At 45.4% G+C, this 25,399-nt stretch overlaps 1 protein-coding gene across 1 annotated transcript in view; it reads left to right on the top strand.

Annotated features, from left to right (window-relative positions):
* Nucleotides 1-8,860: 8,860 nt before the first annotated feature.
* TMPRSS15 (transmembrane serine protease 15) overlaps nucleotides 8,861-25,399 on the top strand; it is a 236,808-nt gene continuing 220,269 nt past the window's right edge. Inside the window, exons 1-5 of the mRNA XM_083170669.1 lie at nucleotides 8,861-8,892; nucleotides 9,263-9,414; nucleotides 11,633-11,695; nucleotides 13,671-13,730; nucleotides 25,049-25,168. Of these exons, the coding sequence (XP_083026795.1) occupies nucleotides 8,861-8,892; nucleotides 9,263-9,414; nucleotides 11,633-11,695; nucleotides 13,671-13,730; nucleotides 25,049-25,168 (427 nt within the window). The remainder of the gene's footprint in view (nucleotides 8,893-9,262; nucleotides 9,415-11,632; nucleotides 11,696-13,670; nucleotides 13,731-25,048; nucleotides 25,169-25,399) is intronic.

Genomic DNA, 25,399 nt, shown 5'->3' with positions numbered 1-25,399 from the left:
CCTTGGCTCTGTAGCAGCTGTTAAACTACTCATCCCATCATGCACAAATTAAGCAACTCTTCATTTCAAAACTGTGGCAGTTAGTGGTGGGACTTGTAGTTTCCCAACCACTTTAGACCCATATGTTGGCCAGGCCTGGTGTAGAGGATTTAAAACTCCAACTGCATTCGTGCTGCATGTGCTGGCAATGCCAAAATTCAGACCATGCCTATAGCTTCTTCTTGCATTCCATAGTTAAACTTCCTTACATTTGGAAAGCACATGCTAGAAATGAAGGAGTGCCATTGTAGTCAGGGCATATTTGTATAAATACAGTCTGAGTAAGAACTACACAGAGAGCAGATACACCTGTCAGTCACTCTTACACTCAGGGCTGCCATCAGAAATGATGGGGCCCAGTACTGTCAAAAAAGGCAGGACCCCCTGTATATGTATGTGTGTGTGTGTGTGTGTGTGTGTGTGTGTGTGTGTGTGTGTGTGTGTGTGTGTGTGAGTGATAGAGAGAATGGAATAGGTGGAAATGGAAGAGGGAGGGTGAGAGAGAATGAATAGGGTAAATTAGTGAGTGTGTGACAGAGTGAGAAACAGAAGAGAGGAAAAGGAGAAATTGAGAGAGAGAGAGAGAGAGAGAGAGAGAGAGAGAGAGAGAGAGAGAGAGAGAGAGAGAGAGAGAGAGAGAGCAACAGAGATCGGAATGAACAAGAATATATAATACAAGTACCCACTGTGGTGGGGGGCTGACAGGGAGATCCTTCCTGCACTGTTTTCTTCGGATCCCTGTGACTTGCTGGGTCCTCCTCCTCCCCTCATCCGCACAGGCAGTGCAGCACCCAGCAGCTCTTCCTGAGAACTGCATCAGGCATCCATTAGTCTGGTCTGCTCTGGTCCCGGCCAGCAGAGGCTGCTGGGACATGTAGTTTTGTTTTAAGTGCCTGGCTGACAGACACTTAAAACAAAACTACTATGGCTCGGCAGGTGGTGCAGAGCCATAACCAGGAAAACACTTGACTGGGTCCCATGGCCAAATCATTAACCACTCTAACTAGTCAGCCCAGGCCTGGAGTTCTTGGGGAGGTGAGTACCCCCCAAATAAAGGTGTGCCCCCCTCTCCAGGGCAGACCATGCCTGTGCTGAAGCCCAAGGCTATATTACGCACACCTGGGTGGTGGGTGCAGGGTTGAAAGCTTGTACATAAGCTCCTTTACAGTGGGACTACAGCTTCCAGCAAGCCTGCCCCACATGCTGGTATTTGGGAAATCCCCAGGTATCAGCATGTGGGGCATTTAAAGGCTCACTGGTACCTATAAACTCCCTGTAAAGGAAATATCAAAATAAAAACAAAACACTGGTTTTTAAAATATTTTATTAATCTACACCCTCTTCACTTAGAAGTTGCCCCCCGGGGCTTTAATTGCCTCTTCATTGCATCTGAATCCCATCCTGGGCTTCCACAGCATCTTCGCCTGAGGATGGCGGCCTCTTTTGCATGGCTGCTGCCACCCCAGGACTTCAGCTTCTTCAGGAGCTCCTTTCTGCCATTGGAATGCCTACCCCCCTGTCTCATGCTGGCTAAGGGGGTGGGGTTATGATGCAGCAAGCTGATATTGGCTGGCCACAGCAATTTTGAATTTTTTTTTTAAATTGCAGCTGTCTTAATGAGCCGCAATGGTACCCTAGACCACCTCTACCGCAAGGGATCCCTGGACAATCCCCGCAACCTCTACAAGAGGACCCCGGACCACATCCAATCCAATTACCACACACCCCTCGCCAGCACTGTGTAAACACATACATTCAAATATATGTGTTCTTCTTGAGATGCGGCCTTCCTGTCATCTTGAATCCAACGGCTGTGGCCCTGCTTCATATGTATGGTTGGCAGCATAGGAGACTGTGTACAGTTTCCTTCCTGCCAAGTGAGTCCCATTTAAAGGGACCCACTAAAATGCTGTGTGTGGCCCCAGCCTACGCCTTTTGTCATTGATCATAGGCTGGCAGTCCACATATAAGCCTTTTGTATTTGATTTATGGATGATGGGTTGGCAATTGTGCCCCATTTAAGCCTTGAGTTGTTGGAGATTGGGTGGCAATTGGCCACAAAGTTTTAAGTTCTTGGTGAGAGTCTGACAGTTGACCTCTTCTAAGCCTTGAATGATGCCCTGGCTGTTGGTCCCATCTGTGCCTTTAATTATTGGGGATTTGACAATTCTTTGTGCAGGTCTTTACCATCATATTATTTATCTTCTTTAGATAAATTCTTGAATAAAGCTGACTCATTTCCCCACCAATATGTCTCTGTGTCTTTATTGTAGATATGTTTTTTGCTCTATTTACCTGGTGTCAAAATGTAGGCTTACATTATTATTATTATTATTATTATTATTATTATTATTATTATTATTATTATTATTATTACCAGTTATTTATATAGTGCATACATATTCCGCACCACTTTACAGAGAGAATATTTTATCCTTGTCCCTTCCCCAGTGGAGCTTACTATCAATATTTCCTACCACATGTACAGGCACACACAGACATTCTAGAGTTAATTTTTCTTGGGAGCCAATTAACCTACCAGTATATTTTTAAATTGTGGGAGGAAACCGAAGTACTCGGAGGAAACCCACGCAAGCATGTGGAGAATATACAAACTGCACACAGATAGGGGCCATGGTGGCAATCGAACTCATGACCTCAGTGCTGTCAGGCAGTAATACTAACCAGTACACTGTGCTGCCCCAATAGATGGTTTAAATTGTTCATGACATTATGTTGTCACTTACCGCAGGTTATTAAAGGGTTAAGTCATTTAATTGTTTTAATTTCCAATTTCGCTACAACTGTCAGCATAGCAATCTACCCTAGGCAGAGATAATGGGCTAAGAAAAGTCAGAAATTGCTAAATAATAGCAAACTATGGCTACTGCGGGATTTTGCAAATATACTTTCGCTTCACTTCTCTAAATTAGAAGCTGTTTGTATTTGAAGAAGCAATGTTCTTTTTCATTCCTCATTACAATTGAATTAATCCAGGCCAGACTTAATTGCATTTACATTTTCTACATTTGGAAATCATTATTTCAGGGTTTTAACACTGCTTAATAGAAATGGGATAGAACTTTAGAGATGTGACCTTACATTAAGGTGACGGAGGAGAAAGATATGTCAGCTGAGCTATGTATCGGCAGAAGTGTGGATCCATTGCGAATGCATCAAGGTTTACTACAAATTGGCACAAAGGTGCAAAGGGATTCAGTATTGAATCCCGGCGGTCGGGATCCCGGCGTACAGAATCCCGACGCCGGAATCCCGACAGCCGAAATGCCGACAAGGGGGGGACGTGGATCGCCCCCCCTTGCGGGCTCGCTGCGCTCGCCACGCAGCGGGCCCGGTGCCTCGCTACGCTCGGCACACTAATTTATTCTCCCTCCAGGGGTGTCGTGGACACCCCAGGAGGGAGAATGTGTCGGCATTTCGGCGGTCGGGATTCCGGCGTCGGGATTCTGAACGCCGGGATCCCGACCGCCGGGATATTAACTGCATCCCAGTGCAAAGATTTCAGTAACACGAGCATGAAAATCTGCTTTTTGTACTCCTAATGTAGAGGTGTAGGTTATGAATGCTGGACCAGGCAGCACACACGAAAGACTGGAGAACTGAAGAGCACCTGGAACTGAATATATACTGTCACGACCCGGAGTCTGAGAAACACATTCTTACCTTCCAAGTGTTTCTCCAAGCTTGCGCTTAAGTCATCTAGGAGTTTCCTGTGAAATGGGTATTCCGGTGTCCGGACATTGTGACCCGCAGTCATCCAGCAGCACCCATCCTGTCACTCTGGGTCGCACCACATTGCTGCACTCCATTCATCCTGACAGTGCTTCACTGTGCTCATCTCCGTTTACAAACCTACAGGCTGCAGCCATGCTTACACCATGCTGAGTTTCCCTCCAGTTTCCAAACATGGGTGCTGCAAGCTTGCCTGTCGTCACATGACTCTCAGCAGCCAATTCTGACATTGCTTCTTCCCAGCTTATCAGCAACACATTGATGCTTTAAGGATGCTGGGAGAAGACCAGTCAGTGCACTGGTATCTACAGCCTGGTAGTAATCTTGGATCTGCTCCTGTGATATCTTGTTTCCAGACCAGTACAATCATCTCAATCGGTTCCAGCTAATCTCTTGAGACTCTTGCAAGTTTCTCAGCTATTCCCTGTGGGTTCTCAAATCACAATCATCTCCCTATCGATTCATTAACTATAAGCAATCACTTCCAGCTTATCTCCTGTGTTTCCTACAAGCTTCCTAGCTTTTCCCACCGGTCAATACCAAGTCTCTTAACCATCATTGACTACCATACATTCATCATTGATACACTATTGGATCGTCATCTGCCTCAGCCTTCACTGCTTGCTATCTGCTATCGCTCAATACACAAGTACCATCTACTTCTACCAGCCACCACTCAAAGAGCATCATTGATATCAACCACCATTGGTGCTCCAAACATTGATACATTATCATCATTGGAGAACTCACATTGTGTCTGGTCACTGGTTCTTACAAGAGCTCATATACTTTACAGCAGTATTTCTCTCTATATCCCAAGTCCTATCGATGTGCTTCATCGGAGACTTCTAGTACCACATCTCAGTATCCTCAACTACCAGCATTGCTTTGGTTCCAGCTGACTCCAGTCTTCCGTTAATTTCAGCCAACTCCAGCCCGAATTTGGTTCCAGTTTTGGTCAACTTCTCTAATCCTTCATTGCCATAGACTCTTATTTGTCATGAACCTGCTTATTCTAAAAAAAACATGCCTTGCACTTTACCTCTTGTCTGCAGTGTGTCTGAGTTCCCCAGTCTTGTTCTCACAGACTGCATCACCAAATGCACACCTGTGGAAATCTTAGTCTGCCTCAGAGATCACATCCAGTTGTTAACTCCTTGTGTGCCTGTTAGCTGGACTTATGCAGGTTCTCTAGTATGCTTGGCAAATATCATACAAGGCTCTCACCAGTGGTGGCTCATACCTTCTTGGAGGAGGGGAGCTGTCTCTGGCCACATCCGCCGCAGGGTACCTCGATGCAAGCACCCCCACTCCCTGTCACTGCCGTTGCCACCACTTCTCCTCCCGGTCCCTGGCACCTGTGCTATGATGACAGGCTCCAGGTCTGGTTTATGCACAGTACAAACCTCTGTACTGCGCATGTGGCCATCTTCCTTGGGCTGCTTCGGCAACAGCCCATAGAAGGGAATCATGGTCCCGGCGCCTGTATAACACAGATGACAGGCACCAGGACCAGCGCGCACGCAGTACTGATGTAGGAACTGCACATGCGCAATCAGGGAATTTGCTCAGCAGCACGCATAAAGGTGTCCCTTAGGGAGGGAACACCTCCCAACGGGACTGCCTTGGTGACTGGCAGGTCGGACTTCCAATAGCAAGTCACTGCCAGTCACAGTAAAGCCAATGCAGCTTCACAGACTGCATCTGGCTTCACTACAGTGGCGGATTTTACCTGGGGGAGGCTGCAGCCTTGCAGTCCATTGGTAAACACCGCGACTGGCTCTCACCATTCTTGGTACTGAGCATTGCAGTAACACTTTGATCACCTATCCTACAACCCTGCAAGGACTCTTGGCAGCAGTCACTGTCTCCAAGTATCAATTAGCTGCAGAGTACATTTCTAATATTCCAGGCACCATTCAGCCAGTCCTCCAATCAGCGCAAGATAATGGATTTAAACCTCTGCTCAAGGAATTGGAAACTGCCTTGAGCAATGTCAGTGATCAAATTCTGTTACCAGTATTTTCCTCCATAAGGATCTCCTGTGTTGCTACACTACAGCTTGATATCCAGTCTGTGCCTGTATTTTCCAGTTGCTACTGGCCCTTCAGTCCTTACCAGTTTCCAGGTTGCTACAGCTTCTCTGTCACTTCCAGCTTTTAATATTATTATTATTATTATAATTTTATTTATAAGGCGCCACAAGTGTTTTGCAGCGCCGTACAAAGTAACAATACAGGGAGACAGAACTTGGCATAACATTGAATAAATAACAAAAATAGGAGTACAAATAAAGAGCGCCACAGATCAAAACACATTACAGCTTAAATATAAGTAGTGAGGACTCAATCAACATACAGATGGAGCTCAGCCCATCTGTGCAGGGGATGTCGATTCTATCGCCAGCCCCCGCCATCCCGCCAGGGGGCGTGCGCGCACGAGACGCTCGCACGCCCCCTGGCAATGGAGCCTGCCTCCGGTCTCCGCCGCCTCCCCAGCCGTCACCGCAGGTACCCCTCGCTGCCCCGAGCACCCCCCCTAACCCTGCCCGTCTCCCTGAAGCGGAGATGGGCAGGGACACGCAGCGTCCCCGCTGAGAGACTGGGACGCGCGTGCGTGTGAGACACAAACGCGTCCCAGTTCACTGTAGCCCTGTCCGCCGGCGCTCGCCAGTGGGGAGGGTCTGGCGAGCCCCGGCCAAGGATGGTCACTTAGTGTTTGAGTATAGGAGAGCTGTGAGTGAAATGTGAAGAGGGCTTTAAAAAGAGGGAAGAGGGCCCTGCTCAGAGGATCTTACAATCTAGTACAATCTAGCTTTCAATTCTGTTGGTTACCAGCGAACACAGCTATCCAGAAGCTGTTTAATACTCATCCGCCATCCTGGAGCACAACGAACACCAGCTAACCAGACGCTGTTTGATATTAAGCCGCTATCCTGGAGCACAGTGAACATCAGTTAACCAGATGCTGTTTTCCATTCAGCCACAACCAGGAGTACAGCAAACATCGGTTTACCACGCCGTATCCAGTTGCCAGCCAGTACCCAGGGCTTTTGCCTTCTAGACTCAGGGTGCTGTGTACCCCAGTCATCCGAATAATGTTCCTGTCACCAAGCTCGGCCTATTTAAGTTTTCTGAAATCTTCAGTACCAGTTATAGCTAGAGAGGTATTCCTAAGTTGTTCCAGTTAATTGCCAAAGAGGCCATCCTTAGTTATTCCGGTACCCCAAATTCTGTCTTTGCCAAGGAGGCATAATTATGTTATTCGGCACCTCCAAATTAAGTATATTTAAGAGACATTCCGGCATCCCTGGATTCCAGTTATGTTCCGGCATCCCCTTATTCAAGATATTAAAGAGACATTCCAGCATCCCCGGATTCCAGTCATATCCGGCGTTCTCGGATTTGGGATATTATAGTGACATTCCGGCATCTCTAGTTTCCAGACATATTCTGGGTCCACAGAAACAATATATTACAGAGACATTCTGGTACCCACAGATCCAGTACTTTGCAGAAACTTACCAACATACCCAGATCCAGTGCATTCCAGGTTCCAGCATATACCGCAGTATCGGCACTTGCCCAAGCCCCAAGAGATACAAGAGATCCATCAGAAACAGATGTCTTTTACTTATGCACAGAGGTTGGACACACATTCATGACACTGTGTGTAATTTTATGACACATGACTCCCCATAGGCCTATCTTAATGTATGTGCTCATTGGGCAGCTGCCCAGGGTCCCATGATTCTAGGAGCCTTCAAGAAGGGGGTAGGCCAGACCGTGAATAGCTGTCAGCATGCTGATTGGTGGGTGGCTGGAACTATCCACAAATCAGACTGCTTATAGTCATGTAATGTTTAAAGAGAATGAGCAGTACCACAAAAGGGGTAAGTTTAGATTTTTTTAATGAATGAGTGGGTAGTGCTTTGCATTACCCAGGGCCTGCAGTGCTGTTAAGATGGCCCTGTCTCAATGCCCAGAAATACCAACTCAACCTTGGTCTCTTTAAGCACAAGATACGCTATGTACATACTTTCTTGTGACTTCATGTGGCATATGCACAAAACATGTTGGGGAGTCGTCCATTTTTACAGAATCACCAACAGAGTGAGGAGAAAATTAAGAAGAGCAAACAAGGAACTTTTTTAATGAACCTTGCTGTATTACAAGGGGTGGTAAATGCATTTTTTTTCCATTTATTTTAAACAGCGCACATGCCCAGTAAGTCATAGTGGGGCAGATATATTAAGCCTGGAGAAGAGATAAACTGGAGATAAAGTGGAGATAACTTGGAAGAGTTAACGCACCAGCCAAGCAGCTGTGTTTGAAATATGACAGTTGGGATCTGATTGGCTGGTGCGTTATCTCCTTCCACTTTATCTCCAGTTTATCTCTTCACCAGGCTTAATACATCTGCCCCAGTGTCGGTTTGTATCTACACAGTTTGTTTAACCACTGTTGTTTCCAATAGTAAAGCGCAACGGAATCTGCTGGTCTATATAAGAAACTGTAAATAAATAAATAAATAATAGTGAACTCTAAGTGAAAATTTCCTCCTGGTCCTGGGGGGGAGGGGGTGGGTGGTATTTAGAGAGGCCCCTCCCTACAATGCAGGTGAGTAGATGCTGACTTTATGACAGAGTCTATTACAGATGCACAGGTCTCCGAAAACATTGAACCGGCACCATGTTTCTAGCTATTTTTCTACTTGACATGCACAAATTTGTGCAGCTCCGAAACAAGCATTAGGAGTGTATTTATCAATAAGTGCTAAAATTCATTGTGAATGATAAAACAGCCAATCAGCTCCTAGCTATCATATGCTCAACTACTGTCATGTATTTGAAAAATTACAGCTGGGAGCTGATTGGCTGGACCAACATTTATAACACGCGTGTTAACATTCACAAATTGTTTCATCACTTGTTGATAAATGGGCCTCTTAATAATGGATGAATGAAGTCCATTGTGGTTCCTGCTCCCATTGTAATTATGCTACTGCCCAGACCCCATAAAGTTCTCTGCTCCCCTCCTCTCTGCACCTTGTTTTGCCTAGGTGCCTGATGACTGGGATCCCGAAAGTCAATATCCCAACGTCAGAATCCCGAGTGCCGGTGCTCCGACAGGGAGGATTCCGACTGACAGGGGCTATTCTCCATTTTGGGGGACTACGACCCCCATAGAGGCAGAATTGAACCTGTGGTGAGTGAAGCGAGCCATCGAGCCCGCAGCGCGGCGAGCCACCGAGGCTGCAGTGCGGCGAGCGCAGTGAGCCGGCAAGGGACTTCTTTGTGCTCGCCCCCTTTGTCAGAGCACCAGTAGTCCGACTATCGGGATCCCCCCCCCTGTCGGACCGCCTACTGTACAGTGCTTTGTTGAATGTCAGGACTTTCTAAATGATTGATAATATTAACCTTTGACTTACCAATTGTTTATCTTCTTTCTCCACAATTATCTGTTCCCAGAAATGGCAGTGTGATCGTAGTTTTCACCGCATACTTTGCACAAATTATATCGAATGAGAATATTCAGAATGAATTCATTATCGGGATTATGGAAAATCGTTCGGAACTCACAAAGCGATTTGAAATAGACAATTCAAGTGTGCTGATTACAGGTGAGCACTAGCCATACGTCTTAGGCTGCAGCAGTCATTGAATGTGTTCTGGAGGTTATATAACGACAATATTCTAACGTGCATTAACTCAGAGCAAAGACTGCGAATTTTACTTTCCTTATCTTACTTCACAAGATCAATGAACTGTATTTACAGACTTCTTTGCTATTGTTTGTTGCACATGAAGTCATATACTTCCTTTATAAAATAATCATACAGTATCTGCATTGTGTATTCATTACTGTTGTATTGAATGTGCTAATGCCCATGGATGGGACACAATATTTTGCAGTAAAGTTATCAGGGCCTGGTTAAAGTTTCCAGGTGCCCTAGGCTAATACACATGTAGCTCCCCTTGTAATGCTGCTAAACACACGTGTATGGGCGCTCAAGGACTCACCAGTCTTACTGCCCATGTGCACAGGGGCATAACTACTTATTTAGCGCCCCCCGTCGCACGTTTATTCGGCGCCCCCCCCCACACACACCTAACCTGCCCCCCCTTCTTACCCGCGGTCTGCGTCTCGCCCGGCTCTCTGTCGGGACCTTCTTGACGTCACGGTCCCGGCCGGCTCCTGCTGCTACAATGAAAACAGACTCTTAGAAAATGGCTGCCCCTATGCTGCAGACAGAAAACTGTCTGCAGTATGGGGGCAGCCATTTTCTAATTGTCAGTTTTCATTGCAGCAGGAGCCGGCCGGGACCGTGACGGTCAGGCAGGTCCCAGCAGAGAGCCGGGCGAGACGCAGACCGCGGGTAACTATAGCCCCGCAGCCCCCCCCCCCGGCGGCGCCCCCAATTTCTCTGCGCCCCCCCGCCACCGCGGGGGCTGCGGAGCTATAGTTACGCCACTGCATGTGCATGTAACAAAGGTTATCCAGCTGGCATGTAGGATCTAATGTTTGTAGCTTGGGAAGGAGATAGCCTGCGTGTAATAGCAGGCTGGTGCCTGGCCGAGCACCAGCGCCCCAGCGCATGGATCCCCACACGAACACATATCCTACATGTTGGAATCTGGCCCCCTTTTTGGGAGTCCAGAAAACCCTTCACAATGTAGGACAGCTGGCAAACATGCAAGGTTTTCTCTTGTTGCTGAAAAATCACAAAAAAGCAACACAAATATACACTAAGATGTGTCCTCTCTCCTACATGAATACACAGATGGAGCCATGTCGCCAACAGCACTCGCTCACTGCTAAAGTGGTGGGACAAACCCAAGCAGGAGAAAGGAGGACCTGCTGGAAGTATGGTAGTACAGGGTAGTATGCCTCCTGGGAGGGAGGGGACAGAGCAGAGGACAGGATAGGAAGGTGCAGAACATACTGTACAGCAGATGGGCAGAATGGGACACAACAGGTGAAAGTAAAGGGTCGGTCAGGGCAGGCTCTCTGCTAGTAGGAACTATTTTGAGGCATTTGTACAATACCTAGTTCGCAACCTGTCAGAATGACTCAACACAATAACAGTAATATCAGCGCCAGCTACTGTGTGCGGCTGAAAGGAGCAACCCCTGAATTACTCTGGGTGCCATCTAGTGGCCATAGGCATTCAAAACACCCTTATTCCCCCATAGAGGTGAGGAGCCAGTGGCGTAATTTCGTCCCAGTTGCCCGGAGGCAAAATGAAAATTGGTGCGCCCCCCCTCCCCCCCCCCCCCCACACACACACACGTTATTCAAAATATATATAGTCTCTCTATAGGAGAGGGAGAGAGGGAGAGAGAGAGAACACATATACTGTATGTTTCAGAACTCAGCCACAGAAACAATTTTGATGGCTTTCAATTAATGGATTTAAACTGGCAGTGGTGGAGAGGTGCCCCCTTGAGAGCAGGAGCCCGGCGGCAGATGACTCCATTGCCTCCCAGAGTTCTGCCTCTGGTAGGATAATCAATTCAGCTGCATTCTGAAGTATTACTGGGGCAGATGTATTAAGCATTAACAAGAGATAAATGCAAGGGTGATAAGGAGAGATAAACTTCCAGCCAATCAGCTCCTTACTGACTTTTTTCAAACACAGCCTGTAACATGGCAGTTAGCAGGTGATTGGCTGGGCATTTATCTCTCCTTATCACCCTTGCATTTATCTCTTGTTAAAGCTTAATACATCTTCCCCATTGTCTGGTATGTATGATATTTTCTTGCTGTTAATAAGTGATATGAAAATGTCCCAATTCTTGATTTAAGAAGTATCAATAAAACTATATTTTATTTTGCAGATATACAACCTTTCAGCACAGCACAACCTACCACAACTAATGTTAGAGTCAGTACCACTACAGGTTAGTAAAATATATGGCAGTATGGAAAAACATGCAAGGGGAGGGGCATGCCGCACCGGCAGGGCAGCCAAGCGGAATGCCGGGGCCCGGTAAAATTTGGGGGTGTCGTCTAAGTGTGGGAGGTGTGACCACCTCCCATTCTTAGGCCACGTCCCCAAAATGTTTACAGGGGGGTGCAAGAAAACGCAGCAGCAGCAGCACACACCTACAGCATGTGCTGTGCCGACAGCTCATGCTGAGCCTGCTGTCAGCACAGCCCATGCTGTAGAAGTGTGTGCTGCTGTTGCTGTCCGGGAGGGGTTGGACCAGGGCCCCTGCCGGGCTCCTGAAGCAAGCCCGGGTAATTAGTACCCGCTCCCCCCCCCTCTCGGCTGCCCAGGGCACCAGGCCGGGCTATTTCCATATTGGAACGCCCAGCGTTTCATGGGCGTTCCCATGAGAATGCTGTTTTTTTCATACAAAAGCCCTGGGGGCAGCCAGCTTTCATCGCCAGATGTCAGCTGCCCACCCACTTCCACCTGAGCGTCCACGTATATGTAAGTGACTTGAGAGTCACTTTTATAGGCGTGTACCTCCGCCATCATTCGATGATCACCAACCATCGAATGATGTGGGTGGATCCCACTAGGCTGCGAAGGAATATTACTAGATGCGAGGGATGTTACTGTTACTACAGTATGGGCGAAGGAATCAACCTTGCAAATAGGTGGCAGCCAGGCCACCATTCGCAAGGCGGGGTTTGGTGGACTCGCAAGGCTGCAACCAGAATAACCCCCTATATGTAAGTGGATTGATAGCCTGTAATTACACATATTCACTGCTGAGTGGCGATTGCTTCACTAATGAAAATGACAGTACAGTGCTGAATAACCCTGGATGGATATGGCACTATAGAATACAATATACAGTACTGTAGCTTAAGAAGGGGCCTAGTGCACAGTACAATAAAAACAGATTTTTTATTTGAATGCAATAATATTGTGAACATTGTGAAGTCTGAAAAACCCCGAGTGCAGCCAAGTCTGTCAATTATCACATTCCTTATAAAAAAATTCTGGGCTCCAGAATCGCTTTTTACTGTTAATTAAAGGCTCCAACATACTGTACAGTAGTGGTCAAGACAATGCTTTACATACTGTATTGGAATCCTTTTTGTTGTAAAGTGGTAAAGATAATATGATAGGCTAACAATCCCGTTACAAGGAGGCTGCATTGCCTACCAGCTGTGTACTATGCGTTGCACCTGCAGTTCGGTTGCTGCTCAGGAGCGATTCAGTTTTTTAGCTGTTTTATGATCTTTTAACATTTAATTGTGTATATATATTCAGCTTTCTACTTGTGCAAGCTGGCACACATATTTTTTTTATGTGAAATAAAGCTTGGACAACCTTATACAGAGTATTCAGAACAGTGTTTTTAGCTAAACTGTCTCTATAGCTAGTCCCCTACCCCCAGCCTTTCATCTCTATGCTTTACTATTCAGCTGCATTGGATGCAAAACCACTATTGACCTTGTAGTGCACCTCATTCTAGAAAGACACAAACTGCCTGATCAGACACTGGTGAAGAAAACTCCTCTTTTTTGCAGCAGAGGTGCTCGCAAAGCAGTTCAATACAGTGAACTGTGAACTGTTTACACAACATTTCTTATTTGAATTTATATAACAAATGTGAGTGATGCTGGCATTTTTAGCAGAGATTTTTAATATCTCTCAGCGATAAGTTGGCATTCAAAAGGCTAATATCAACAATTGAATAGGCACCATCTAGTGGCCACAGGCACACAAAACGCTTCAATTCCCCCTTAGAGGTGAGGATACACTTAAGCCTTTTATTATATAAGATAATTAATCCAGCTGCATTCTAAAGTATTATTGTCTGGTATGTATGATTTTTTTTGCTGTTAATACATCACATGACAATGTGCCAATGCTCTCTCTAAGTAAGATGAATGAAAGTATTTGTTATTTTGCAGATACACAACCATTCACCACCACACAACCTACCACAAGCAATGTTACAGTCAACACTACAGGTTAGTATTACAGTTGGCAGTATGGAAAAACATACAAATAGTTATTCAATCAAGGCTACTAAATTGTGGGGGCCCCTATGCATAAAACTGTAAATGTTATATGCAGGGCTGGCAACAGAAATCTTGGGGCCCGGAACACCACCGATTTACATTGTATGGCATCGGGTGTGTGAAATCGGTCGCATCGCATGCGACCAGATCGCACTCCCCCAAGCACCCCATCGAGGGCTGACCAGGCATGGTGAGCATGATACGGCTGGGGGACCTCATATAAAAAGTGTCCCTAGGCTGTGGCATGACACTGCGGGCTGTTGGAGCCTGGTGCTGGTTCCAAAATGTGGGGGACCCCCAGTTTTTTTTTGTCCCCTGTATTTTTGGAACCAGGACCAGTCCAAGAGTCTGGTGCTGGTTTCAGAAATATGCAGGACCCCTAAACTTTTTGTACCCTGTATTTTTGGAACCATGTCAGGCTCAATGAGCCTGGGGCTGGTTATGCTCAGGAGAAGGGGACCCCACACCATTTTTTTTTATTTTTTAACACACAATCGCACATGTACTCAAATTCGCACATTTTCCTGACTAAAAATTGCACATTTTTATGACTAAAAATCGCACCATATCGCACTTTTTTGCCGCAAATTCGCATCAAGCATTTACCCTACCGATGCCTGTGATAGTACTGTCAGCCCAAAATGTACCAATAACTGCAAAATATCCACTGTACTGTACTATATTCCATCTTAAATAGAGTGTAAATGGATTGGACATTGGCATTATGGTGTGTGCAAATGCCATAATGTGTAATGGGCATATTAAATGGTGCAATATTCTGTAATGGTCATTACGTGTGTTCCATAATGTGTAATGGATAACGCCTCTGTTTTCTGATGCCACGCCTCCTTTCCACAAGACCACGGCCCCTTTTCGCCGCACAATGGTTCCGCCTCCTTCTGGTGGGCCTGTGTGTTCAAAATGCCAGGGCCGATTTCTGGTCCCAGTCCGGCCCTGTTTATAACTGTCTACTATTGTAAAGCGCAACGGAATCTACTGCGCCATATAAGAGACTGTAAATAAATAAATAAAATAATACCGACCAGGACCCCTGCCCAGGCTGACTGGTCGGTAGGGTGAATGCTTTGGACTTGTATAAAAAGTCTTCCCCTGGCTGTGGCATTACCCGGCTGGCAGGTTGGGCCTGGGGCTGGTTATCAAAATACCCCTACTCATTTTGTCCCCCGTATTTTGGAAACCAGCACTGGCCTTGGGGTCTGGGGCTGATTTTAAAAAACCAGGGAACCCCTATTTGAATGTCTTTCTGATAAAAAAAAAAAAAGAGGCCTGGCTCTTTGAGCCTGGTGCTGGTTATGGCTGTGGAGGGGGGTCCCCATGCCGTTTTCTTAATTATTGATTTATTTTTCCCTTTTTTTTTACACTGAAGCCTGCACGGATCTGACTGCTCCGTGCAGGCTGAAGCCAATCCGAATTTGTATTTTAAAATACGAATTTGTATTAGTAAAAATACGAACCCATACCCCACAAATATGGAAGGTTTTATTCATTCGTATTTAGAATATGAATATGAATTTTCATATTTGTATTCTTACTAAATTTCCCCCACACGGTCTAGATAGACAGTCAATAGTACTATCCCCAAAAAGTCAAAATACAATAGGTCGACAGGGTCAAAAGTTCAACATGGGAAAGGTTGACAAGAAAAAGGTCAACAGGGTCAAACTATTGACCTGGTCAAAATATCAACATAAAAAAGGTAGACACATGACAGGGTCAACATGAGGTTTTTTTTTTTTTTTTAAGTGGCTTGTTCTTACTTCACCATCCATGTTGGCTAACATAGTGTACCGAGCGTAGCACTAATTGGAGATCCATATCTACAGTTGCCAACATTGACAATAATTTTTTTTTTTAACTCATGTCGACTTTTTCATTTGTATACCTTTTTATGTTGACCTTTTAACCCTGTTGACCTATTGCCTATCGACCTGTAGATCTGCCACGCTCATTAAACCGTCTGGCGCACCACAGCTACCCATCTCTGCACCCCATTCACCGAGAATGGAATGCGCATGCGTGTGAGTCACTCGCGTGACCCCATCTTGTGATGTCGGCGAGTTCAATGAGCGCTGCTCCATCTGTATTGGCTGTCTATGTAGACACTGTCTATTTAATAATCCATCCCCAATGATGCAGGTCCACATTATGTTACATGGAAACCTATATTCAAACAGGACACCGTGCCCCTCATGCTGGTGATGTAATCAGTGGTGCCAAGAGAAGGGGGAGGGGACCTAGATCTGATGGAAGGACCCAGTGGGGCAGCATCACTTCTCAGCCCAGCACATGCTGTTGTGCGCTGTGCGGCTATTTGACCAGTGAGATGCGTAAAGTGCTATCTTTTTCTGTATTTTACTCTATGGGTGCATGGCCACGCCTCCCATGATTAGGCTACGCCCCTTTGAAAAATACTTGGCCTGGCCATGTTTTTTACTGCCCTGGATGTAATTATTATATGTGGGGCACTCCTGTACAGCATTAGGCATTTGCCTAGGGCGCCGGCCACTGGAGGGCGGTAATGAGCAGCACAGAAGATAGCAGCAGCAGCAAAGCTCAGAGTCCTGCCGAGGAGAGCAGTAAGAAAGGAGCTGGGAGCATGTGAGCGGGACGAACCCCCATCCCCCTGGACCCGTGATGGTCATAGTCACCGACCGCCCCGTCCCCCCGCTGCATCTCCCGCTACCAACTCCTGTCCCCCCCTTAAGCGCAGCGACCGCATGACCCCCCTGGATCCCGCCCCCCATGCTGATCATAGTCACCGTCCGTCCATACCCCCGACGCATCTACTGCCACCAACTCCCGTCCCCCCATTAAGCGAAGCGGAGCATCACACACCCCCCCCCCCCCTGGAGAGTGTGAGCGCCGGGCGCCCCAGGCTCCCCCCCCCCTGCCTGGGGCACTCCAGTGACTGGCACCAGCCCTGTGTGCGACTGCCCCTGCTGCTTTGTGGTAAATTTTGCTCTGACTGCAAAAAATTTAAAAAGATGACTCCAGCTACATTACCTTGAGATAGTAATGGCTGTATCTATATATTATTATGTAGTCATTTGGGGATAGCCACGATTGCAGTCATTATTCAAGCATGTCCCAGAAGGAAATAATAACTTTAAGGAAGCAGGTGTATGTTAACAAATGATACAATGCTTTTGACATAAGTAATCTTTCGGTACAATACCCTTTTAAATTTAGAGCGTAATTAATATGACAACTCGGTTATATATGGTTATTGCTTTACGTTTCTTTTGTGATAGTAAAATGTACTCGCGGCTTTGCTTAGTTGTAACCTGTATAAATAATATAAAAGTGTCTTGTAAAAAAATATATATTCATGAGGTTTAGCAAAAGAAAACAGAAATGCTAAATCCTTTATAAGATATACAGTAGTACGGTCAATTCAAACTCATGTATAGTTAATATGTAGCTCTATAAAACTATAAACATTTTATACTCTGTGCCGTACAAATCTTAAAATTGGCAGTTTTCTCTAACAATTGGCTCGTTGTGACCTTTCTTACACAAGTAGAAACAGCTAAAAAGTAAGATCCAGGAGTGAGATATGATTCAGACTGGCGTGCTATATAATTACATTTATTGCAGAATTATTGCGGAGAGCAGAGGCAGAACTCGGGGAGGCAATGGAGTCATCTGCCGCCGGGCTCCTGCTCTCAAGGGGGTACCTCTCCTCCCCTGCAATTTTAAATCCATTAATTGAAGGCCATTGATATCACTTCTGGAGTTCTGGAGTAATCTCTCCCCTAACTGCTCCTTCTGTATCTTCTGCAGTATCTGAGGGTGGGTTTGTTTTGTATTTGCAAGGTGCTTGTGGTAAACTTAAAAATTGATATATGACTTAGTAATTATTACTCATCAGTACCACACAACAAAAACAACCAGTTTATTCAGAGTAATGTTTATTGTATCCATGCGTTATGCCATTTTATATTAACAACTCCACAATAAAAGCTATGTTTTAAAATAAATATACATCACATTTTCTAAGAGTGCGCCCAAAAAGTGTTTGCTTTCCTTTGTTTTGCACCTTCCAAATACAAAACAAACCCACCCTTAGTTATTGCTACTGAACGCTGGGCGCACCACCAACCACATAACCACTAGTATTCATGACCATGTGGTTTTTATGTTGGTTACAATCAAATTGGCTTAGACTAAAACCAAATAATTGTTTCAGCTGTGCGGGCCCTTCCCCACTTTTTCCTTGCATCTTCTGCAGTATGTCAGATTCTGTTTTAACTAGTTAAAAGCATGTCAAAATGACGGCTTCTGTAATGTACTTTCACTTTGAGCTGTGACAGTTTTTAGCCCACAAACTCTCCACCTCACCCCCAGTCCCAATCTGCTCCTACCTCCAATCTCTGTCTTCACAGCTCCCTCTCTCCATATCCAGCTATTGTAAAACAGGTCAGTGTGCCTGCAAAAATTGCTTTCACTTTTTGTTATGACATCTTTTATCACACAAAGGAGTCATTTGGTCCGTCCAGTGGCCTCAATAATTTACTGGGGGGTAATTCACCTCATAATAGAGCTGTGGAGTATTCAGCCACATATATACAGTGTATGTGTGTGTATGTATGTGTGTGTGTGTGTGTATATATATATATATGTCACTTGAGGGGAACGCACACTATTCAATAGGATGGTGAGTGCCAGGTCAATAAATTGATATAAGATTATACCACAAACACCACTGTGAGTGTAAATGATAAGACCAGCACATCCAAAAAACAAGAATAGTCAGCACATTTATTCTGATATCAATAACAGGCCAATATTTATCCACGGGCAGCAGCAGACCAACATGATATGGATCAAAGCAGCATAATTCATCAGCCGTGGAGCAAATCAGTACCCTAACGGGCCGTTTCGGCGCCTCTGCGCCCACTTGGGCAGGGACTGATGTGAATGTTCAAATATTCTGTACCTAGAACGGCGCCAACGATTTTGATCCTAGGCATCGCAAGGAAAAAAAATTGCGTCGGTCGCATCGCATGCTGCCAAAAAATCGCATGCGATGCGACCGACGCAATTACCGCGATTTTACATAGGGAACAATGTTAAATGGCCCAATTGACCCGATTTCACATAGGGAACAATGTTAAATGGCCCACAGACCTCAAATACCCACCCTGAAGTGTGAAATGGCCCCCCCAATTGTTAACGCCACCCCACGATCAACGTGAACCCGAAGCGTGGCGAGCGCAGCGAGCCCGCGAGGGGCGGCGGGACGCGTCCTCCCACCTTTTCATACCCCCACTATCCACGTCGGCGTGGAGTTGAGAACAGAAAGTGTGGCGAGCGCAGCGAGCCCGAAGCGTGGCGAGGGGACGCGGGCTTCACAGGTATCCGCGTGCGCTCACCACGCTTCGGGCTCGGTGGCTCGCTGCGCTCGCCACACTTTCTATTCTCAACTCCACGCCGACGTGGATAGTGATCAAAAGGTCGGAGGACGCGTACCGCCGCCCCTCGCGGGCTTGCTGCGCTCACCACGCTTCTGGTTGACGTTGATCGTGGGGTGGCGTTAACAATTGGGGGGGGGGGCCATTTCACACTTCAGAGTGGCTATTTGGGGTCTGTGGGCCATTTAACATTGTTCCCTATGTAAAATCGGGTCAATTGGACCATTTAACATTGTTCCCTATGTAAATCGCGGTAATCGCGTCGGTCGCATCGCATGCGTTTTTTTGGCCGCATGCGATGCGACCGACGCAATTTACCTTTTACCATTCATTTCTATGTGAAATCGCAGGCATTGCATCGGTCGCATCGCATGCCATTATAATGGCATGCGATGTACATGCGATGTCTGCGATGGGCTGCCGTTCTAGGTAACAAGTACCGTGTGCACTATATAAGAAACTGTTAATAAATAAATAAATGTGTAGGCATAAGGAGAAGATGTATTATAAAATGTGTTTACATATGTGCACTGCTGAAGGGGTCCGAGAGTGAGATGTATCTGAAAATAAATATTTTTTGCAGTCCAGACCACTAAGTACAGAGAAAACTCCCTTTCATAAGACAGAGCAAACAATATATTACACAGTCCTGATGGGGTGGAGCCAATATGATGAGATTTCATTAGAGTTGTTTTATTTTCAAACCGCTCCCTCATGACAGACCTGCGAATCACACAATTTTGTCATGAGGGGGCAGGGCTTAGTAATATTGTGTCTGTCCTCCACCCATCTACAACAAACAGATGCTGTAGGTGAGACAAGAGTGTGTATGTACTGTATGTGTGACATATGTTTGTGTGTATGTACCGTTCAAAAGTTTGGGGTCACTTTCCAGCAACCATCCCTCCAGTGTTCTAATGGTACATTGTGTTTGCTAATCGCACTAGAAGACTAATTGATGTTCGGAAAACCCTTGAAAACCATTGTACAATTATGTTACCACAGTTGAAAACTGGTTTGCACGATAGAGAAGCTATAAAACTGGCCTTCCTTTTTTCTAGTTTAGTATCTGGAGCATCACAATTGTGAGTTAGATTATACTCTCAACATGGCCATAAGTCAGTAGAGTATATTCTTGTTCTTCAAAATAAAGGCTATTCCATATGAGAAATTGCAAAGAAACTGAACATTTCCTACAACGATGTGTACTACTCCCTTCAGAGAACAGCACAAACAGGCTCTAACCAGAGTAGAAAGAGAAGTGGGAGGCCCCGGTGCACAACTGAGCCAGAAGGCAAATTCATTAGAGACTCTAGTGTGAGAAATAGATGGCTCACAGGTCCACAACTGGCAGCTTCATGAAATGATACCCACAAAATGCCAATTTCAATGTCTATAGTGTAGAGGGGACTACGGGACACTGGCCTTCTAGGCAGAGTGGCAAAGAAAAAGCCACATCTGAGACTGGGCCAATAAAAGGAAAATATTAATATGGGCAAAAGAACACAGACATTGGACAGAGGAAGATTGGAAAAAAGTGTTATGGACAGACAAATCAATGTTTGAGGTGTTTGCATCACACAGAAAAAAAATTGTGAGATGCAGAACAAGTGAAATGATACTGGAAGATGCTTGACGCCATCTGTCAAACATGGTGGAGGTAATGTAATGGTCTGGGGCTCTTTAGTGGGAGATTTGTACAAGCTAAAGTGATTTTGAATAAGTAAGGCTATCACTAATTTTGCAATGCCATGCCATACCCTGTGGTCAGCATTTGATTGGAGCCAATTTCCTCCTCCAACAGGACAATGACCCAAAGCACATCTCCAAATTATGCAAGAACTATTTATGGAAGAAGCAGGCAGCTGGTATTCTGTCTGTAATGGAGTCACAAAACAAGCATTCTTTAACAAAAGCAAAGTTTGAAGGACAAAATCATTATTTGTAACCCTGGCAATGTCTTGACTATTTAGCAAATCATTTGATAAATAAAAGACAGTTTTTATGTAAAGCCCAAAATTGTCTGGGTGACCCCAAACTTTCGAACGGTATTGCGTATGTATATATATATATATATATATATATATATATATATATATATATATATATATATATATATATATATATATATATATATATATATATATATACTGTAAAGGCAAATTTCCCAGACCAGTTCTCAGTGTTGATATTTTACTTATGCATAATGGCGTTGAGTGATAAACATTGTAAAGTTGTCCCTAGCAACAAATCTATTGTAGTCAAATAATACTGTAATTATAATATAGGTGGAATACAGGGACATTGTACAATGGAAGAAGGGGATTCGGTATTTTCCTCCATACTTAGTATAATCACGGTACATTCATATATTTTATGCTTCCTTTACGTTTCTTGTGTTTGAAGTGCCTCTCGAGAACTCTGTTCACTAGGCAACCGTTAAGCTACAAAAAAAATAAAAATAAGTAGAATGTATTTATTTAATGGCTTCAAATTAACTACATGTTTTTTATGTATTGTGTGTTTTGTGTGGTTCAATATAATGATTATGCTGTTGCAGCCAACATTATATAAATAGCCGAGATAAGATAAAGGGGCCTTTACTAGCCCATGATGCTTTTATTGTCCTTCTGGCCTGTATTGTTATACAGTAGATAATTCCTATTCACTTCTAAATGACTGGAAATAGACTTTCTTTTTATTTAAAAGAAAAGCTTATTATGAAGACATCAACACAATCCTGCTTGACTTGTGTATTAAATAGCATGATATACTTACAGTTGTTTTCCTGTTGTTTAACTGACGGCTCAGACACAAAAGACTTGTAACTAGCACTGATTTTTACTCGTACAGATGGAGCCGGCTTAATCCGTTCCCGGCGCCTGCCAGATCCCTTTCACTGGTGAGCACCGGCGATAGGGACTGGGACGCAAATGCATCTCATGTACATGTGCGTCCCAATATCACGGCGGCTGGGCAGCATCCTGTTTGTCTCCGCTTCAGGGAGACGCTGCCCAGTGCGTGGGGGGTGGGGTCGGGGCGGCGAGGGGGACCGTCGGCTACGGCGGGGAGCGGTAGCAGGCTCTATTGCCATGGGGCACACTCCTGCAAAGATGTAGCCGGCTACATCTGTACCTTGTTATTACATTGTTGAGGGTTAGGACTTATGGTGCATTGGTGCCCATACACCTATGCGATCGAATGCAATGCGATGTCCCATCGCATCTTATGGTGCTAAAAGTGTCCTCTTCCAGTACCCAATGTCACATGCCATCTGAGATACCACATGCTGGAAGAGGATGGGCGGCGGTGGAGAGTAGCACTGTGAGGGTGCGCTAGCGGTGGTCAGTGGTGGAAGAATTCAAAGAAAAAGTTTAAAACACTGGGTGGCTCTCTGGGGGCGTTTAAAACACTGGGCGGATTGGCTGAAAGAGCTCTCTCAGTGTTTTATACTTTTTTTTTAATTCTGCCGACGCCACTGACTCCCGTCTTCCACTAGTGCTCCTGCACAGCGCTACACTCCACCACCGCCCCCTTTGGCCCCCCTTTCCCTGAACCAACTCCAATGAAAGCTCTGCCTCCGCCCCTGCCCGCCGATTGCATTTAAGGTTAAAAACCACATCCAATAACTCATGCAATGCGATAAATATTATGTGCAGCATATAATATTTATCGACACGATATGGGACAGGCGGGCCCGCGCATCGCGTCGGGGGACCCATTCAATGTCGACTTAGTGCACAGATGCAATGGATATCGAAGGATTGTATGCAATATCCCCACAGTATATGGGCAGCATTAGGGCACATTTGCCTTCTATTTACAGTAAGTCTACTCTCTGGGAGAAGCCGCTTCAGGGGGCAGGCCAGAACTTCTTATCATTAGGCCCCGCCCCAATACAGGGAAACACTTGTTATTTGTGGTTCTACGGTGCGGGGGCGGAGCTATACGACATGATAGAGATATATATATACTGTATTACCCCCCTCCCCATGGACTCAGCAGAGACTGACTTAGATCTGCGAGCGCTGGAGAAATCATTCAATGGTCAGCAACTATCGAATGAATTCTGCCCGGCACGCAAGCTGCAAATGGATGTTTATGCAAAACATCCATTCGCATGCAGGGTGTGGATCAGTCGGTCACCAGCAAGTTGTTAGACAGTCATTCGGTCGACACCATTAGGTCTACATGCATTTAGGTCGACATGTGTCTAAGTCGACATGCAAGAAGGTCGACATGAGTATATGTCGACGTGGGTTAGGTCGACAGGGTCATAAAGTCGACAGGGTCATTAGGTCGACAGTCAAAAGGTTTTTCACTGTTTTTTGACCCAAATGTCAACACAGTCGACATGGACACAGGTTGAAGTGCACGCGCCCCCTCGCATGGCTAGCTGCGCTCGACACTATTTTATTCTCCCACCACACCCTAGTGGAAGGTAGGGCATGAAATACCGCCTGTCGGCACATGTCGGCTCAAAAAACAGTGAAAAACCACATGTCGACCGTTTGCTTGTCGCCATAACCCATGTCGACCTAATAACCCTGTTGACCTAATGACCCTGTCGACCTAACCCATGTCGACCTAGTCTCATGTCGACCTGCTTGCATGTCAACCTAGACACATGTCGACCTAAATGCATGTCGACCTAATGGTGTCGACCTAATGACTGTCTAACAACTTGCTGGTGACCCAATGACCGTATCCCTGCATCCGTGCGGGCGAATTTCGCAGCTTTGCATGTAAATCAGAATGACTTCCTCGCCCATAACTAGATACGGCACTGTGCCTATGTAACAGGAAATATAGGCCCTTATTCACATTGGCGCGTACGCATGCGAATTCGCACGTTTCACCCTGCTACCCCCATTGTGCATGTGCAGCTAACGCACTGCGCATGCGCAATCTAATAAAAAAGTACTCGCAAGCAAACTTTCGCGTAGATTTCTCCGTGCGAACGAGTGCATAGGTAGTAGGCGTGCAGTGGGCGTTAGCATGGGCGCGACCATTATAATGAGCAAAAGTGGGCGTACACATGGGCGTACACATGGGCGTACACATGAGCGTTCACTATGAGTGGTGGGTGTGCTTTCCCATGAGTGCAAGAGGGATTGTTCCCCTCAAACGCAAAACTTTTCGCCAGCTCAAAGCAGATTTTTAGTTTCGCACACCTTGCTCCTTGTAATGTGCTCATTCGTACGGAGCAAACACACACACAAAATGGATAAATCAATGGGTAAATCAATGGCACCTGCACACTATTGACACCAATACATGGTTGATTTCATGAGACAATTAACTCAGCACAACTTCTGATTGCATACCACCAGCAATCAAGTGTTAGCAGATACAAACTTCTTCTGTTGCTAAAGTTATTTTGGCCAAACCAATGCGCTACAACCAAACAAATCCCACCGTTAGCAGACTGAGGTGAGTGTGCGTACGAAAATGTGTGGGTGTGAGCGACCAGTTACACGTACGCGCAATGATAGTCCACCCCCCTTTTAAGTATGGTTGCGTGCGAATGATTTCGCAAGCACTATAGGCGTGCCTTCGCCCGATGCGTGCGTGTGGTTTTTTGTGTAAGAGTGCTTGCGAATGTGCATGCGAGCGCATGAACCTGAATGAGGGCCATAGATTGTGAGCTCCACGGCGACAGAAATGACTCAATATATTAATAACCTTTATTGTACTATATAAATAACCAAAAATAAGTCAATAATAAAGAACTGTAAGAAACTGATCATTTATTTGTGATTATTTATATAAAGGTGTTATTACTAGGGGACAAGAATACAGTAATTCATTGCCAATACCTTTGTCTGATAGGTCAGTGCCCAGCTTTCCAGAGAAGGTGTAATGACGGGAGTACATGCATACAAGAATCCCTGTTTTGCGATGGACTTCCTGATTGTCCTGATGGTTCTGATGAATATAACCAGACATGCGGTAAGTAGAACATAATAAATAATTACTGTACGTGGAAGCTATTGTACTTTGCTGGATTTTTTTGTCCATAGTGTTTTACTTATTTTACTAATAAAAAACAACACACATGCAGTATATACTCTAGAAGCTGTTTATTGTGTACATTTTTAATATTACTCTTAATGTATATCAATGGAGCGGATTTAGAGGTGGACATACAGTGTCCAATTGTATGTCATTTGGACTTTATTT

The sequence above is a fragment of the Crinia signifera genome, chromosome 2, assembly GCF_055691185.1.
Source record: "Crinia signifera chromosome 2, ASM5569118v1, whole genome shotgun sequence".
NCBI classification, from domain to species: Eukaryota; Metazoa; Chordata; class Amphibia; order Anura; family Myobatrachidae; genus Crinia; species Crinia signifera.
This window is presented reverse-complemented; position numbering and strand designations above follow the sequence as displayed.